The 18,721-nt window shown below is 45.5% G+C and overlaps 1 protein-coding gene across 1 annotated transcript; it reads right to left on the bottom strand.

Annotated features, from left to right (window-relative positions):
• Positions 1-2,911: 2,911 nt before the first annotated feature.
• Positions 2,912-10,716, bottom strand: LOC102464011 (disintegrin and metalloproteinase domain-containing protein 20). Its single transcript, XM_006130329.4, has 2 exons — positions 9,665-10,716; positions 2,912-3,271 (listed from the first exon to the last, which is right to left on the bottom strand). Exons 1-2 carry the CDS (start codon positions 10,503-10,505, stop codon positions 3,171-3,173), a joined length of 942 nt encoding a protein of 313 aa, XP_006130391.3. The 5' UTR covers positions 10,506-10,716; the 3' UTR covers positions 2,912-3,170.
• Between the last annotated feature and the right edge of the window lie 8,005 nt (positions 10,717-18,721).

Below are 18,721 nucleotides of genomic sequence, written 5' to 3'. Positions count from 1 at the left end.
GCCACTGCCCGGGCACTGACCTATGGGGGGTGCCGGATTGCAGCTGTAAGGTGTGCTGTGGGCCGGGGGGGCGGAGCCACGCATGCATTGCACGCCCACTGCCCAGGGCGTAGGAATGGCTCGAGCTGGCTCTGATGTAGTGGTAAATTATCCCAATATTCCCCATCCTGCCAAATTAATACTTTTTCATTTGAACCCATTATCTATCTAATCTATCTCAATCTAGATCTAGATTTTAGGGAGTTTGTGTGTCTTGTCTGTCCATGAGTCCCTCTGTGAGTCCATTTGTTCAAGAACTCCTTAATGGTAAGAGCTAGGACCACCACCTTGGGTATGCAGCTTTCTCTTCTCCTAACTTAAAGCAAGCTCAGGGTTTGGTTTTGCCAGAAAAATGGGATGTGCCTGGAATGGGATTGTTTTCCACAACACAGAAAGGGGAGAGGGCAGATAGGAGGAATAGTTATACTGCAGAGTGACCACAGGGAGGTGGCTGCACCAGGAAGAGAGTGGCCAAGTGGGGCCAGGGCTTTTCATGTTGCCAGCCTCTGGCCCAGGTAAGTGGATCCCCTGCCCCAACGCCCTCCCCTCTGGCTCTTGGCTGCAGTGGTGCACAGGGGAGCCCCATCAGCCAGCTGCCCCATCACCCTGGAGGAGCCACAGACTGGGGCCATACAGCAGAGCCCTGGTTTCCCCTGCAGAAGCTGCAGACTGGGACCAAGCTGCAGAGCTCTCTTGCCCCTCCCCCACCGGCACGACAAGCTGTAGGCAAGGGTCAGGGGAGGCACAGCCATAGCTGGGCCATGCAGCCCTGGCCTTCCCCTCCCCTCCAAGAAGTTGGCAGCCTGAGTTAGGCACTGCAGCCCCAGCGCCCCCTCCCAGAGGAGCCAGGATGGTTGGCAGCTTCAGCACCATCCTCATTGCCACAGGAGGCCCAAATGAGCCCCCTGTAGCCCCCAGCCCTCTGCCATGACTCCTGCACCCCATCCATTGCTCTGAGCCCCCACACCCAACACTCTGCCCTGGGCCCCCTCACACCTCCCAGCCCCCTGCCCTGACTCCTGCACCCCTACTCCTTGCTCTGAGTCCCCTCCCACCTCTGCCCTGACTCCCACATCCCCCATACCACCAGCCCCCTGCCCTTAAGGACCCAAGCAATGCCAGGTGAGTCCTCTATTTTTAAATATATGTATTGGTTGTCTTTCAAAAAATCAATGAATTAAGCAATTTTATACATAAAGAGGCTTAGCAAGTTTCTAAAAAGGTTTAATTTTGTGATTTTTCCCAAGCTTTACAAACATTTCAGAATCTTTATTTTAATCATTGTTTTCCATAGGGAATTTTTTTTTAAATATGCATCTAAATTGAAGGCTTTGTTTAAAAAAAACAGTAAAGATATTTGTTTAAAGAAATTCTGGGATAGTCCACAAAATATTTAAAATAATTTGCCAGAGCCACTCAGAGCTTGAACCTCAAAAGCATCAAGTTCTATTCTAAACCTACAACCTATAATCTTCAAATAGATCCCAAGTGAAATAAAATTAGCTCTCCTCCTTAATTATGATCAGAAGCTTTTCAAAGTCAGGTTCAAATCCCGCAAATGAATATATCTGCGTGGATCCTTGCCCCAGAATCTGGACTTAAATTTGTTTTTCTCCAGCTCTTGCAGCCAGATAAAAGGCTTGAACCGTCTTTCACTTAAAGCCCAAATCGGAGCTCACTGCAGCTCTGGCCCCATTCTATTCAATTAGTTTCTACTTAAGCTGTTATTCTGGGCCAATCACTACTATTGTTAATTATTATTGATCTGTATTATTGTGGTGTCTAGGAATCCCTGTCATGGATTAGGACCCCGTTGTGCTATATACTATACAAACCTGGAGCAAAAAGGTGGCCCCTGCCCCAAAGAGAAGAGACAAAACAGAAAGGACAGCAAAAGGAAACAGAGACACCATACAGGTTAGACCTCACTGGTCCAGCACCCTGAGGACTTTACCAGTCCCAGATGAGGTTTTTTGCCAGACCGGGGGAGGTCATATACTGCTCCCCTCTCCCTCCCCCCCCCCCCCCCTCCAAGCCCGGACTGGCCATTGGCCTCCTGGCCATCCCCCTCCCCTGCCAGCCCTGCCAATTTCCCCCAATACTCCATTAAGCCAGGCAGCCCAGCCCCTTGCGCACCAGGCTCCTGGACATGCCTGGAAGCCCTGCTGTGGCAAGCCAGGCTCATGGATGTCCTGGGCTCCTTGACACACTGAGCAGCCCCACTGCAGCGCACTGAGCTCTTAGCCCTGCTAGGCAGCCTCAGCACTGGGTTGTGCCTAACAGTCCAGCTGCGGTGAGCCAGGCAGCCCAGCCTTCTACTGGGACTTTCTAGTCCTGGAACATCCTTGGTCCTGCTGGACCATGGATGTTGCTGAATCCGGAAGTCCCGGTTAACAGATGTTCAACCTGTAGTATCATACCACAGTTTATGAATCTACATAGGTTTTAATGAAAAATTGAATAGAGTGCGAAAATATGGAGCTTTTAAAAAAGATTCCATTATCTCTAAGCCCCTTAGAAAAACCATTGATTTTTTCAAAGCAAGTTGCTAAACTTGCTCTATTTACTGTAGTTTATTTGTTGGTTTACTACTTCTTAGTGTTGCTTTCTTTAATAAAATTTTAAATAATTGATAACGCATAAATACCATCCTCCTCAGAAAAAGTACCCCTGTGTCTCTAAATTAAGCTTAAGAGGGTGACTGGTGGGCTTGCTTGTCCCTTTAACTGAGACTTCCTCAAGAACCAGAACCAATGTCCTTCTTGATTTCCTTTTGATGTTATGTAAGATGAATATCAATGACAGTAGGAGTTTGAGTGGACCCAAGAGAGGTATATAATTATGCAAATGAGAAGCTCATAAAACAAGAAGGTCATGGAAATGTTAATATAATTAAGAAATTTAATCTTTAATGTGTTACAATTAAACATTCCCCTCAGAATGTTGCTTGAACACAATATGAAATGGCACTGGAGATGAGTGGTAAGAGATAACATTTTCAGAATTAGCAATAGTTGTCCCATGGTGGGGAGGTCTCTGTGTGCTGCTCCTGCTGTGGAGTCCTGGGAGCAGAGCATGGAGATACAGACACACACACACCCATCCTGTGGACCTTAGCGACATATCAGCAGTCACGCAGAGCAGGCAAGCAAGCAGCAGGCAGCTGCTCCAGCCAGCCCTACTGCATTGCCGGTGGTGGCAGCGGGGGACTCCCTGGGCTGTTTGAAATTGCCTGGAGGAGACAGACCGGTGAGGGTATGTGTGAAGAAGATTGCATGGAGAACCATACCCTGCTAGGAGCTGCTGCAATAGAGGGCTGTCCCAAGTAAGTGCAGCACCCCTACTACCTCACCCTACACACCCCACTCCCTCCCAAAGCCCCCCTTCCCTATCCCGCTTCCATCCCCAAACTCCAACAATCCTCAAACTCCCTCCCAGAGCCTACACCGCTCATTCCCTTCTGCAGCCCCATCCTCTGCCCCAGCCTACAACCTGCATCCAGACTCCATCCCAGAGCCTCATCCCATGCAGCAACCAAATTCCCTCCCAAAGCCTGCATCCCTCCCCACCCAAACTCCCTCTTCGAGTCTTAGGTAGATGGAGTGGGGGGAGTTTGAGTGGAGGATGGGTGCAGGCTCTAGGCATTCTGGACGCCATCAACATTTCTGTGTATTGCAACCATCCTAAAATCATGACAATTAAACATTTAAATCAGATTATACTATATTTATTATCTTATTTTAAGCAAGTGCCTCTTTGTGTTTCTGTGCAAAATTGAAGAAATAATGAAGAGACAAGCACAAGTCCGCCGCTGAAACTGACGAGCAGCGGACTTGGGGAAGCGGCTGAGCAGAGCAGCTGGGGTGCTGCTGGGTTAGTCCCGCAGTGTCGCTCAGGTGAGGGGCGGCGCTGCGGGACCAACCCGGCAGCACCCCAGCTGCTCTGCTCAGCTGCTTCCCCAATTCTGCTCCTGCCGCTTGCAGCCCCAGCTGGCCTGTCGCCGGCAGCTGCGCGGGGCTTCCCCCGCCTCCCCGGAAAACGGCAGAGGGATCGCCCCTCGCTGCGCCATTCCCCACCGACAACCCCCCTCCCCCCCCCCCGCATCGGTCGCAGTGTGAGTCCCAGCAGACCTGTCACAGCCCCTCCACCGGAGTACCTCCTGATAGTCTGGCATATCCAATAATCCGGCACCCCCTGGGTCCCAAAGGTGCCGGATTATTGGAAGTCTACTGTATTTGCTTTTTTGACTACCACTGCACACTGAGTGGATGTTTTCAGAGGACTATCCACAATAACTATATCAACTTCAATGGAGTTGCATAGTTGAGGGCACTGAAGGCACTATTTAGTTCACTCTGAGGCAATCTTAAGTGTATAGAAATGTGGGGTGATAGCACACAAGTAGGTCTCAGGCATATGGGTTCTACTATGATGTTTGTAGTATACTGTTAACCAACAACAGCTAGGTAGGTAGCAAGCCATACTACTACTGATACATTTAATTATGCAAAAAACAAAACACAGAACTAGACTTTGCAAAAAAAAAAAATGTTATTGTTGCCCCCCTCTATGCCACACTTCATTTAGGGTTGCCAACTTGACCAAATGGACTGGACGCTATTCACTGTACAGGCAGTCCCCGAGTTACGCGGATCTGACTTACGTCGGATCCGCACTTACGAACGGGGCTTTCTCGCCCCGGAGCTCGCAGGCAGCGGGACCGCCTGGAGCGCAGCGGTCCCGCCACCTCGACCTCCGGGGCGAGAAAAGCTGCTCCGGGTGCCCCTGGTCTGCTGGGGACTGTCTCCAGCAGACCAGGGACACCTTGAGCAAAGCCGGGGAGGCGGAGGGGTCCCGCGCCTCTGAGGCTTTGCTCCCCGTGTCCCTGGTCTGCTGGGGGGGGGACGCAGCTAGTGCGCCCCCCCCCCCAGCAGACCAGGCTTTTGTTGTGGACCCTGGGGTAGAGCAGCTGGGGTGCTGCCGGGTTGGTCCTGCAGGGACCTACCTGGCAGCCCAGCTGTTCTGTCCCAGGCTCGAGATTCAGCCGCTGTTGAAACTGATCAGTGGCTGATTCCAGGAAGCTGGGGGCAGAGCAATTCTGCCTCCAGCTTCCTGTAGTCAGCCCCTGGTCAGTTTCAGCAGCAGCGGCTGAATCTGGAGCCAGTTCCGACTTACATACAAATTCAACTTAAGAACAAACCTATAGTCCCTATCTTGTACGTAACCCGGGGACTGTCTGTATGTGGTCTTCAACATATATTGTTGGCTCTTTGTGAAAGGGATTTTTTTTTCGAAATGAGGCCCAGATCTGGGTGGAGGCTCTAGGCAATACTGTCAAATAAATACATTAACAATAAAAATAGGATCCCTGGATGCTATTCCTAATGGTACTACAGACTGCTTGTATAATTTGGGCAAATCACTGCACCCCTATGCCTCAGTTTAACTATTTGTAAAGTGGATATTACAATACTTCTTTTACCCCACCACAGTGTTGAGAATAAGTTTACTGAGGGAGGAAGGGGGGGAGCTGATAATATAGGCTGTGTCTAGACTACATTCCTCTTTTGACAGAGGGATGTAAATTAGACATTTCAAAATTACAAATGAAGCGAGGATTTAAATATCTCATGCTTCATTTGCATAATTGTGTCATGACGCTTTTTCAAAAAAGCACTATTTTGAAAATAAAACCACGGTCTAGAAGCGGTTCTTTTGAAAACGGCAGGCTTTTTTGAAAGATCCTGTACTCCTCAAAAAATGAGGTTTACAGAATCTTTCAAAAAAGCCTGCAGTTTTCAAAAGAACAGAGTCAAGACCATGGTTTTACCTTTGAACTAGCGCTTTTTCGAAAAAGCACCATGATGCAATTATGCAAAGGAAGTGCGGGATATTTAAATCCCCACTTCATTTTCAATGTGTCTAATTTACATCCCTCTGCTGAAAGAGAGATGTAGTCTAGAGACACAGCCATAGTGAAGGGGTCTTAATAGAAACGTAGATAGCTAGAACTTCTCTTAAATTCAGCAAAAGTTCCATGTGTTACAAATTTATGGAATCATGTCCCACTATTAAAAGACCTATGGAGCAAGGACTCTGAGACTCATTCTTCTCTCATTTATACTTGTGCACACTCATTGACAGTTATTACTATTGAGAATAATGCCAGGTCTACAATAGTAGAAAAAATCAATATAAGATACACAATTCCAGTTACAATAATTGCGAAGCTGAAATCAGCATGCATTACATCGATTTTGTGAGATGGCCCCACAGTGGGAGGTCAATGGGAGTAACTCTCCCATTGACTTCCCTTACTCCTTGCGACTGCAAGTACTGTGGTTGACAGAGGAGCCCTCAGCATTCCATTTAGTGGGTCATTATTAGTGATCATAGAATCATAGAATATTAGAATTGGAAGGGACCTTGAGAGGTCATCGAGTCCAGTCCTCTGCCCTTACGGCAGGACCCAGTACCATCTAGACCATCCCTGATATATGCCTATTTAACCTGCTCTTAAATATTGCCAGAGATGGAGATTCCACAACCTCCCTAGGCAATTTATTCCAGTGTTTAATCACCTTAACAGTTAGGAACTTTTTCCTAATGTCCAATCTAAACCTCCCTTGCTATCATCAGAGGCCAAGTAGAACAATTTTTCTCCCTCCTGCTTGTAACACCCTTTTAGATACTTGAAAACCTCTATCATGTCCCCTCTTACTCTTCTCCTTTCCAAACTAAACAAGTCCAATTCTGTCAGTCTTCCCTCATAGCTCATGTTTTCTAGACCTTTAATCATTCTTGTTGCTCTTCTCTAGACCTCCTCCAATTTCTCCACATCTTTCTTGAAATGTGGTGCCCAGAACTGGACACAATACTCCAGTTGAGGCCTAATCAGTGCAGAGTAGAGCAGAAGAATGACTTCCCGTGTCTTGCTCACAACACTCCCATTAATGCATCCCAGAATCATGTTTGCTTTTCTGCAACAGCATCAAACTGATGGCTCATATTTAGCTTGTGGTCCTCTATGACTCCTAGATCCCTTTCTGCATTACTCCTTCTTAGACAGTCGCTTCCCATTCTGTTTGTGTGAAACTGATTGTTCCTTCCTAAGAGGAGTACTTTGGATGCAAACAAGTATCCAAGTACAGGGTGGATAACCCTCTCGGTTACATGTGCACCTTCCCCCCCCCCCCCCACACTATCGCTGTATGAGAGGCAGGGGGGAGGGGTAGACCAGCTTTTAAGTTGGTTCCCCAGGCGTGCCAGCTCCCACAGTACTGCCTCCCCCCTGCTGCCTACCAAAGTGCTCGCCATCCCTCCCCCACACATGTAAACATGTAACTTTTGAAAAATTCAGTGGTTACACGTTTACACTAGTAACTACATTTTAACATCCTTAGTATTTACTAGACCTGCTAAATCGAACCCTGGAAGATTGATTGCCAATGAGTTGATCCTCCAGTAAGTAGATATGTGGCCTAAGTCACCCAGTGTTTCTGGCCCAACTAGGCACAGAAGGTATTGGAACATTCCCAGAAAAGGATATTTTTGTTAAATGTCAAGCTTGAGGTCAACTAAGCAACTGATCATTTTCCAAATATTCAGAAGTTTATCAGCTGTGAACTTGGAAGTCATGTCCCTCTGATCCCATGCAGTGAAAATCCTATTCTTGTTACAGTGTTGGCTACACAACCCTTAAAGTGCCTGCTGAGTGTTCCTGGTTAGAGTCATAGTCTTTCTCCTCCTGAACATCTGCTACTGGTCAGGATTTATGGTCACTTTTCCACCCCCTAAACACTTGCATCAGACCGGAAGGCCTACTTCTCACTTATGTTTGAGTGAATCACTTCAGTGAATTAATATAAAATGCCAGGGAATTTTTTTTACTTTTATCCTTTATTGTGTGTGGAAGTGAATTGTTCAAAACATTTCCTCCTCTTAAAGAGTAACTTTGCACAACTGTTGAGTCTGTTCGTCTACCAATAAAATGGAGATACTTTCCTACTTCACAAGGCATTGTTCAAGTTTAGGTTTGTAGATGAAATGTAGATGAAAGGGGCTATATGGATAACTCTTAGTTTTTTCCTAACTCCCTGAGTTTAGGCACAGATTAAATCCTTTAGGACATCATTTTAAAAGGCTATTTCAATGCATACAAACTGAATTTATTCTTAAAATAGGTAAATATATTGTTTATATATTATTTAATATTACATAAAATCCAATGCTTCCTGCATAGACTCTAACCTAGGTTTTGACATGGTAGCAGGTTTTACATGTGAACTAGCGTGGACTCCCTGACTGGAAGCACCTGTTTGCTGAGTTGCATGGAATCTGGCCATGGATCTTCTAAACCATCCCATTAGTGCAGTTTTATAATAGACACCAAACCCAATCCCAAGAGCAACAGCAGCAGCAAGTAATATTAGTGTTGCGATAGCACCTCCCCCAAGAGCCTTCACACGTGGAGGTGGTCCACTATCAATGCTCCCTCCATATCCTTTATCTTGACAGTATGGAGGGGCCCAGCCATAATCACAATGACAGTTTTTATGACTGTTGCATATTCCTCTCTTATGGCATTTTGTTGCATTACAGTCATTATTCAGGAGTGACAAATTGACACAACTCATGTTAACACAAATCTTGTCAGGGCCACAAGATGCACCATCTCTCACTGCTCCAATATCATCTATTTCCATCCCATGATGATAATCTGTACCCCAACACCAGTTACTATCAACAGGAGTTTGAAGTATGGTACTATGGTCCTGTAAAGATGGTATTATTTTCTTGTTTTCACATTGGACCCTGCCACATAAGATATCATCTGCCTGACATTTCTTATATTTAGCATTCATCTCTCTAGTAATACCACAGTTGCCAAACCGGTCACCATGCATATTCAATTTTTGGAAACAAGCTAATGGAGCAACTATTGCTTCTTTACCAAAAATCATTTTGCACTGTTGATCATGGCTAGAGCAGTTTCCACCATAGCAATAGGCACCCTTCTCACATGGAGCTCCATCTTGCACATATACATCCTTCTGGCACCACTGTGAAGTCCCATTGCAATATTCAGGAAGGTCACATTTATTATTACTTTTTCTACATAGTGTCCCTGCTGGAAGTATCTGACAGTCTTCACAGCATTCTCCAAAAGCACAAGTTGCACCTGCACTCAATGTACAATTGGATTGGCAACAAGGATCCTTTCTACAATTGTATTTTGAGCCACAGTCACACTGCTCTCCACTTTCCACCATCTGGTTACCACAGTATTTACGTGTATAAACTTCTTTTGATGCTGGAGGTTTAAGCAGACATCCGGCACTACTAATCATTTGATTGTAATAATAGTTATAACTGCAATTACTGAACAGATCAGTGACAGAGTGGAGGGCAGCCATGATACACTGCCTACGTGGACAATGACAGTACTTCTCATCATGGAACATGCCGAGATTATGACCCAATTCATGAGCAAAAATAATGGCAAATGAGTACAACCAATCATCCACGAAAGAAAGAACGGCTGAGCCATAACCAGGAGAACACACTGCTCCTACAAATGCTAACCCAAGGGTAATGCCAAAGTCTTGATATGCCAGTAAGTGACCTGCATCGTTGGGCAGCCGCGGAGACAGATTCTGTGCTCTCCAGGAGTTAAAATCGCCAAGCAACCCATTTATGTTACTAGTAATGTTGACAAAGTTGTTTTGCGTCCAGATCTCCAGCCCTATCAGGAACAACCGAAGGCTCATGGGATGGTAGAGCGAGTCTCCTATGTTGACTATGTCCAGCGCTTGCTGCAGGACTATGGTTTCGTTGCTGCCTGAGCGGACGAAGCGCTCTTTCGCCACCACTAGGGCGACCTTGGCGTAGCGGGTGTGTGTCCACCAGTCACCCTGGGGCAGTTGCTTGGCCCACAGGTCCCGCAAGCCAGGGACGAAGGCTGCCTGGCGCTGCAGCTCCTGCTCGGTCAGGGCGCAGCGCAGGCGGGAGGCCCCCTCCTTCACCCGGTACAGCACGTGCTGGAAGGTGGCGGAGTCCGGCACGGGCTCGATCTCGTAGCTGCCCCTCGCCGTCCGCAGCACGCCGCGCAGCCCGCCCGAGCAGGTGCTGAGGGCGGCCAGCGAGGCGGGGCTGCCCTGCACGTAGCCGTGGTAGAAGCAGTCGCGGCGCACGAAGGGCTGGTCCCGCTGCAGGGCCCCGCCCGGCCCGTAGGTGAAGAGGACGAAGGACTCGGGCACGAAGAGCCGCTTCTGCCTCAGGTGCACGACGCGGCCCTGCCCCTCCAGCTCCAGCACGTAGGAGACTTGCCCGGGGTCCTGCCCCGCGCGGGGCGCCAGCCGCCGCGGCACGGTCACCGCGTAGGGGGCGGCGCCGCGGGAGCCGGCTGCGCCCGCCACAAGGCTCCCCAAGCCCAGCAGCACCAGCCAGGGGGCGCCCGTCCCCATCGCTCCGGGCCGCGGCCGGGCCTCGCCAAGGACACGCCTGCGGCCGCTGCGGTCCGTGCGCGGGCCCCCCCAGTAACAGTTGAGAACCCGGCGGGCGTCGTTTGAAGCGGGGCCAGGCACGTGGCGATCGGTCTCAGGGGTTTGGCCCCACGGTCGGACCCCGCTTCGCCTCCTTCGGCCCTGCCCTCCAGCGTCCCGCCCCCTCAGCCACCGCCCCTAGGCTGGGGCTAATCAACGTGCAGTTTGAACAATACCCGAGCCCCACAACCAGCCGTTAAAGGACAGCGGCCACTTTCCTCCCCACAAAACACAGCCGCTCAGGCAGGGGCCCAAGTCAGGCTGCTCTTGCGGGCACGAGACACCCACGGGCCAAAGTGGGGGTGGGGGCGACACTGACAAACCCAGCAGGAGAGATGGAACAATTTTGGGGGGGGAGAGGGAGGGTGCTCAGAGCCATTGAATCGTGCAAGCCTGGTATATAATGCAATTAATTTCAAATCAAGAGAATACAGTAGCATCCCATGCACCTCTAGTTCCAGCACCTATGAAACAATGGATTAACCTAACCTCCAGGGCAACTCAAGAGTACAGTCAGTTGTTTTAAACCAGGCATTCATTGGGCACAGTGGTGACACCATATACATCAAGGCTACATCTAGACTGGCATGATTTTCCGCAAATGCTTTTAACGGAAAAGCTTTCAGTTAAAAGCATTTGCGGAAAAGCGCGTCTAGATTGGCACGGACGCTTTTCCACAAGAGCACTTTTTGCGGAAAAGTGTCCGTGCCAATCTAGACGCGCTTTTACGCAAAAAAGCCCCGATCGCCATTTTCGCGATCGGGGCTTTTTTGCGCAAAACAAATCTGAGCAGTCTACACTGGCCCTTTTGCGCAAAAGCTTTGCGCAAAAGGGACTTTTGCCCGAACGGGAGCACCATAGTATTTCCGCAAGAAGCACTGATTTCAGACAGTAGGAAGCCAGTGTTCTTGCGGAAATTCAAGCGGCCAGTGTAGACAGCTGGCAAGTTTTTCCGCAAAAACAGCTGATTTTGCGGGAAAACTTGCCAGTCTAGACACAGCCCAATTCTTCAGCAATGCACCAGCATCTTCATACATGTATCCATATCTATGCCTGACTTATTACTCCTTTGGACTAACTGTAGTGGTTGCTGCTTTCTGATTTATTTGTAATTTTGGATTTTGACATAATATTGTTGAATGGGTGAGACTCTCCTTAAAAATCTACCTTTCAAGACTTTTTCTCCCCCCTAGAATTTCACATTTCATTAGCTTGGGGCACTAAACCCAGGCAATCCTAAATGGCACCTGAAACAAAAGTCCAGTGCATCAGGGCCAGGTCGTTAAACAGCAACATCCAAGGCTGCCTGGCACTTCCTGCAGGCAGGCATGGACCTTGAGACAATCAAGTGAATGAAGTGGAGTAGGATAGGGTAACAGTATGGAAAATGGGACAGTGTAAGGGATCAACCTGATATTCCCCATCCTCCCTGCCTGGCCTGAGGCTCTCCTGCTGCCCACACGAGGCGGGCCCAAGTCTGCTGCCTACCTGCATGTGGGGCTTGTCCAAGCCCCTCTCCAATCCGCCCACAGGACTGACCTAAGGAACTCTCCCAAATCCTCCTGCCCAGGCAGAGCTGGTGTTGCCAATCACCCCTGCACCCAGCACATTCCTCCATGCACACCTAGGAGTTCTATCTGACTTTCATGGCAAAACTATGCATTTGTCCAGTTTGCCCTTACCAACTGATCATCAGTTGGCAAGAGTAAAATGGGATAGATGCCCACTTCTGCCAAAAAAGTCAGGATGGCCAGGACATGTCTTGAAAAGGGGACTGTTCCAGCCAAAATAGGATGCACGGTCCACCTGAGGGTAGGGCAAGAGGATCCATCAATGGTGATGGGCCCTACAGGGAAAAAAAGCAGAGAAGGAGTTGGTGCCTAGATAAAAGAGGTGGAGCAGGGATGAAACTTTGGGGAAGCTGAGGTGATCCCTTGCCATGGAGAGTGGGCAGGCAGAATACAGGACAACTGCTCTTGGGGGCCTTGGCACTCCCATAACAGAGTTGGAGAGTCTCAGGCTCCCCAGAGTACCCTGTATTCACTGAGGTGCTCCTACCACTGCCTAAATCTGGCTTCTGCATGGGGCAGGGACCTGGGGGGACAGGAGGAGCAGGGGACTGTGCCTCTCTATTTCCACTTAGGTCCCAGCATCTGAATTGTTGTTCCACTACTACCCCTTTCCTACATCAGAATTGAGAATGATGTCAGAATGTGTATTCTGGAGTAAAGATAACTCAGATCACAGCACCTATAATATAGTAAAATCTTTTTAACCATGTAACCTGTACTGAAGTCTGTCTAGTACTCTTTAAATTAATTTTTCTTTTAGGTAAAGCCTCTCATAAAGTTCTCAGAGTCTCTGTTAAAGCCTTCTGCCAAATTGGTGGGATGCATTATCTGCAAAGATGCTTTCTGCCGCACTTTAATATATGCCTACCTATAACACAGTAGATTACTTCAGCTGTTGAACTCATAGCTGATTAAATGTTTGGTACTGATCCATGTGCAGATGAGTAATAGTTCATGATGTTATTTTCTTGAGCATTTACAGTAAATCATTCGATACCAAGGTCATATCAAAGAGATTACATAATTGTGTTTAGATTACAGACTCTCAGACTTGAAGATGAGATTAGAAGGGCCTTGGTCTGACATGCACATTGGAGGCCACAGAACCTCACGTTCACTCTAGAAATAGATCCCTAACTGCTGGCTGAATTACTTAAGCCTTTGAAACCTGTTATGACTTCAAGTTTCAGGGAATTAAAAAGAAAAAACCATGTTCTCCCCCCTTTAAAACGTATCTGTCAGCTACATAGTGATAAGTGCAATAGATAAAATGAAGCAGAACCTATACTGTGAAGTCTATTTATAAAGTATTTCCATAGGTAGCAAAATATTTTCACTTTTATCCTACCTTGATGCCTTACCATATCAAGAAAAGCTCTTATTTGGGGGGCTAGAAGAAAGCATGTGGGTAAAATATGCTCCTGATGGGGAAAAAAATATGAAGGATGAGTCAGTCTCACATTAAAGCTTTTGTTCAGATTCCAACTGTCTATTTAGGGAAGGCTCTCATTCTTATTTTAATACCCAAAACTGATTATATTTTCATTCATTACATCTGTACATACGCTTGTTTGTCAGATGGGGGGGGAAGAGGGGGAGAATTAACCTCTGTTATTTTCCCTTCAAATACTAGAAACCATGGTTTTGCATATTATATGTCATCTGTTTCATTTAACGGAGAACTTGCATGCCTGGAAATAGAGTTAATAACTATTTTTGTAGATCTGGTTTTCTGGTGTGTCTACATAGCAGGGTTTAACTCGAAATAAGCTACACAAACTGAGCTACTTTAATTGCGTAGCTTATTTCGAAATTGGGAGCATCTACACAGCACTTATTTCGAAATAGAGCACTCTTCCTCTGACTTCCCTTACACTTCGTACAATGAAGGTTATAGGAGTTGGAGTAAGAAGTCCTCCAGGTTGACAGTATTTCAACAGTATTTTGAAATAACTGCCTGCTATGTAGATACAGACTAAGTTATTTTGAAATAATGCTAGTTATTTCAAAATAATACTGCTGTGTAAACATACCCCTAGTGACCAATGTGAGAAGCAGAGATACAAATGTTATTCTTCCTAGGGCTAAGTTTGTTTGAGGGAAAAGAAAGGGAAGCTTACACCTGGTCTGCAATAACATGCTTTGACAGCTAACAGACTGTGGAGGAAGCGAGCTCCTAAATTCCCTTGCCTGGCAGAGGTTTCTAAGATGTATTATAGGTGATTCTAGAGAACTTCTAGAAGGGTTGGGAAAAAATATGCAGCTCCCATTAATCTATGAAAAATATTACAACTATCAATTTTTATTTCAGCTGCATTTCAGAATCCATTAGCCTTATTTTATCACAGTAATGTCTGTAAAAAGGATTCCTCCAGTTCTCTGATATATTCAGTAAGGCTATGTCTAGACTGCAAGCCTCTTTCAAAAGAGCCTCTTTTGAAAGAGAGCGTCTAGACTGCACGTTGAACTTTCGAAAAAGCAGCTTGCTTTTTCGAAAGAAAGCATCCAGTGAGTCTGGATGCTCTCTTTCGAAGAAGCCCTATTTACATTGAAGAACGCCTTCTTTCGAAAGAGGAACTTTCGAAAGAAGGCGTTCTTCCTCGTGAAATGAGGTTTACCGCCATTGAAAGAAAAGCCGCGTTTTTTCGATTTAATTTCGAAAGAACGCGGCTGCAGTCTAGACGCAGGTGAGGTTTTTTCGAAAAAAGGCTACTTTTTTCGAAAAAAACCCTGAGTCTGGACACAGCCTAAGACAGACACTCAATTAAATACACTAGACTTCAATTTCATATTGCTTAGCCCTCAAAATGATTATTGTGCTAAAATAGTCATTTAAGATTTGGAAATCTTAAATCTGAATTGACATTTCCTAAGAGCATAGTGAACAAAAACAGGGATCATAGATCTGCTATATAGCTCTCATCTTTCATGAGAAACACACAAGGTGACAAAACATACAGGCAGTCCCCGGGTTACATGGATCCGACTTACATCGGATCCCTACTTACAAATGGGGTGAGGCAACCCCGCACTAGCTGCTTCCCCTCGGCAGACCAGGGAGACGCGGAGCAGCTTTTTTCAGCAGACACCTCAGCTTGAGAATAAAGGACTGAGGGAAGTGAGGTGTGGGAGAATAAAACTGAGCTCTGGAGAAATGTTTGGCTAGAGTTTCCCCTACAATATGTACCAGTTCCGACTTACATACAAATTCAACTTAAGAACAAACCTACAGTCCCTATCTTGTACGTAACCCAGGGACTGCCTGTATTCTGGAGCTACTTGCTCATTTTGTTAACACTTTGTGACATTATAAGTATTGAATGCCGGCTCAAGGATCTCTCATTTTGTAACATAAACACCAGACTGATGCCATAGATACCATACAAAGAATCTCACACTAAAAAAATCACAGACAAAAGAAGAGAGACAATGCCACATCGTTGTTTGAAAGTACATTATTGGGAGTTTAACTGCACTCTCTCATTTAATGTCATTCAAAAAAGTTCATAACAAATACCAGTTTACTTGGTAAAATAATTTTGGGGGATGATTTGAACAAGAGTAATAGCGTTTGAAAAGATTTAATTAGAATTTTGACAAGTTAACCTCACTTTTGGATTACTGAAAGTCATTGGCTAAGAAATGGAAGCTCTCACTAGTAGTTTCCCCTTGTGCTTTAATATAAAGTACACTTTTTCAGACCGTGAACATTCTTTAAAAGCATCTGTTTTCATATAATGGCCATGTCACTCTGACTCCCGGATATTACCAGGCTTGTAAATTCCAATAATTAATTGGCCCTTCAGGAGCTTAGATGCTGGCACTGTAAATTAGGTACTCCCTCTAGGTATAGTGAGGTTGGATAGCTCAGGATGCATCAGGGTAAATGAAAACAGCAGGAAAAACAATTAGTACTCCCCCATATCATATCTTTCAATGTAGCCATATACATTTCACTCCGACCCAGAAATAAAGGAGCAGAATGGCAGGCCAGCATCTGTGGCTAGGAGGAAGAAAATACAGGGATAAATGCAGCTGTCGTGACACTAATTTAATTTAGGGTTCCACTGTGCTTTGTTTCTTGGATAAAAGGGAAAACAAATATTATTGGAGAACATCTCACATAGGTAGCAAGTGCCTTTTGTTATTAAACTGTGACATAGGAGTTACCATGCTAGATGAGACCAGATTTCCTTCTAATCTGGGATCCCTCTTTTGACAGTGGCCAGTACCAGATACGTCAGAAGAAGTGATTCCAATAGTAGGCAAATATGGGATAGTCTGCTCTTCCCCCCAAACTCCTTCTGTTTCTGCCTATCTCTACATTAGAGATCAGCTTAAAACATGATGCATGAGGTTAAATAATAATACTTTTTGACTGTGACTGCTTTTATTGTCACTTTGTTCTTGTGTTAGGAGACAGAGGGAGCAGAAGTTTCTGATTTATCTTCTCTACATCAGTTATTTTATATACTTTTGTCAAGTCCCTTATATACTAGCTTTCTAAGGTAAACAATTCTGGTGTTTTCAATATCACTTCCTATGAGAGATTTCCTAGGCCCCAAATCATTCTCATGTCTCTTATTTGAAGACCCTATATTTCATCCCCCACAATGGGTTTTGCTTTTGCATTTATCAGCAATGAACTTCATTTACTAGACAGGGATATAAAGGAGTAAGTGGTTAACTGGAGCCCAATCCTGCTGGAGCAGCCTCTGCCTGTGGAATGCTATGGGCAGGGGGCTGCTGCAGCCCAGCTGGGCTCACTGTGCCATGCCACAGGCAGGGCGACACTCCAGCCCAGCTGATCCAAAGCAGCTCCCCTCCCCCCGCATCGTGCGCCTGGCCTGGACCACTGCACTGCACTGGGCTGGTTAAACATATAGTTTAACCAGTTAACATTTCAAATGGGATTTTGCATTCCCTTTACCAATGTGCTGCCCATACCCCTAGCTTGATAAGTTTTCTTTAAAGTTCCTTTCTGGCCCTAACAAACAAATAACCTTCATAACTCTCTACTCACCCATCTTCCAGATTATTAAACAACAAAATCTAGCATGTAACCTTGTAGTACCTTGGTTTTAACCTTTAAGGGCAACACTGACAGGCTTCAGAGAGATTCCTTTTTAGTCCAGTCTGGCCTTTACAATAGTAGTTAAGACATGAGGCCTTGTTTTGAAGGAAAAAGAGAGATGAAAAGGAAGGTGGGAGACTATAGAGTTGCAGGAGGTTGGAAATAGGAAATACTCAGGACTCTAGCTGTAAGGGAGAGAATCTACTCCCATCAGGCGAAGAATAAGAAAACAACAATGTCCATAAACCAAGTTACTTTTTGGACAACACTTACGACAACACTTGCTCACCTGCATGCAATATAATGGAATCTCACTGCAGAACACAAAACATTTTAAGTCATGCACATACAGACTTTTTCATACAATGAAAATCTCTTTTTCATACAATGAAGATAGCTACTACTATATGTCCTTTTCCATCTCATTGTTCACTTACAATAATTAATGCACACATCTATCCTAGAATGCCCAGAGGATTTGCTAATTAACCCTTGCAGATTTTAGGAATGTTTCAAATCTGGAGTCAAGGCAAAATTTTCTTCAGATGTCTTTCCTGTCTTTTATTTTTGTTTTCATTAAGAGACCTTTCCACTGGAGATCAAGCAAGAAGCTATATCTGCCCTCATCCTAACTTACTTAAATTGCTGCAGGCAAACAAGAGAGTCAGTGATAGGACAATTTCCCAGTGTTAACACTGTAGACAATAGCGTGGCTTTTACTGGACCCTTATGTAACAGTATAGCTTTCAAGCAAAATAATAACCTCAGCATCATTGGATGCTAGCAGTGAACATAAAAGCCTTAAAAAGGTACTGTAATTTGTTTACATTGATATAATACAGGGATTTACATTGTATGATGGGATTCAAAAGCTGCCAAGAGCAATCACTTTTAGTCTGTAGCAGAACCAAATAGGTAAATAAAAGAGGAATATCCAATCTAGACAGAAGATAGAATATACATTTTATACCATACACAGGCAGGAAAAAACTAACTCCATTAGTAGCCACAAACTACGTCTTAAGTCATGGTATAAAGTAGTGGTGTTGTCAGTAAGCTTCACCCATTCTAATTGTTTCCATAGTAACTAATGTATTTTGAAATGAGAAAATGAGAAAGGAAAATGGGGGTTGGAACAAAAATATAAAGTGCAAATAAAATACATGAGGGTTTGCTGTGGTATTCAAGGTTTATTGCCAGGACCCATAATACATCCTACCCATGAGAACATGAGAGCTAACTGAAGGTTGTCATCTAATTATATGAATTCCACAGTGCAGTTATCAAATCTTTGATCTTTATATACCAGCATTCTAACAGGCAGAGCAGACAGACTCCTTTAATGACACAGGACACATTCACTTTTCTCAAGCAAGGTTAACATGCATAATATCAGAGTTTGTCCTAAATCTACCATCAGTATACATTTGCATATGAAATGGCTACTGAATATGCTATCAAGAGAGTAAGAAAGGATGTCAACAGTCAAATGC

The sequence above is a fragment of the Pelodiscus sinensis genome, chromosome 4 (genome assembly GCF_049634645.1).
Source record: "Pelodiscus sinensis isolate JC-2024 chromosome 4, ASM4963464v1, whole genome shotgun sequence".
NCBI lineage: Eukaryota > Metazoa > Chordata > Testudines > Trionychidae > Pelodiscus > Pelodiscus sinensis.
Note: the sequence above shows the minus strand (reverse complement) of the source record. Positions and strands in the feature narration are given on the sequence as shown.

What these genes read in the sequence shown, in the direction of transcription:
- LOC102464011 (XM_006130329.4), bottom strand. Translation starts at nt 10,505, where the DNA reads ATGGGGACGGGCGCCCCCTGGCTGGTGCTGCTGGGCTTGGGGAGCCTT. An exon ending in GCGGCTGCCCAACGATGCAG is followed by an intron (nt 3,272 to 9,664) that starts GTCACTTACTGG and finishes TGTCTCCTCCAG; the next exon opens with GCAATTTCAAACAGCCCAGG.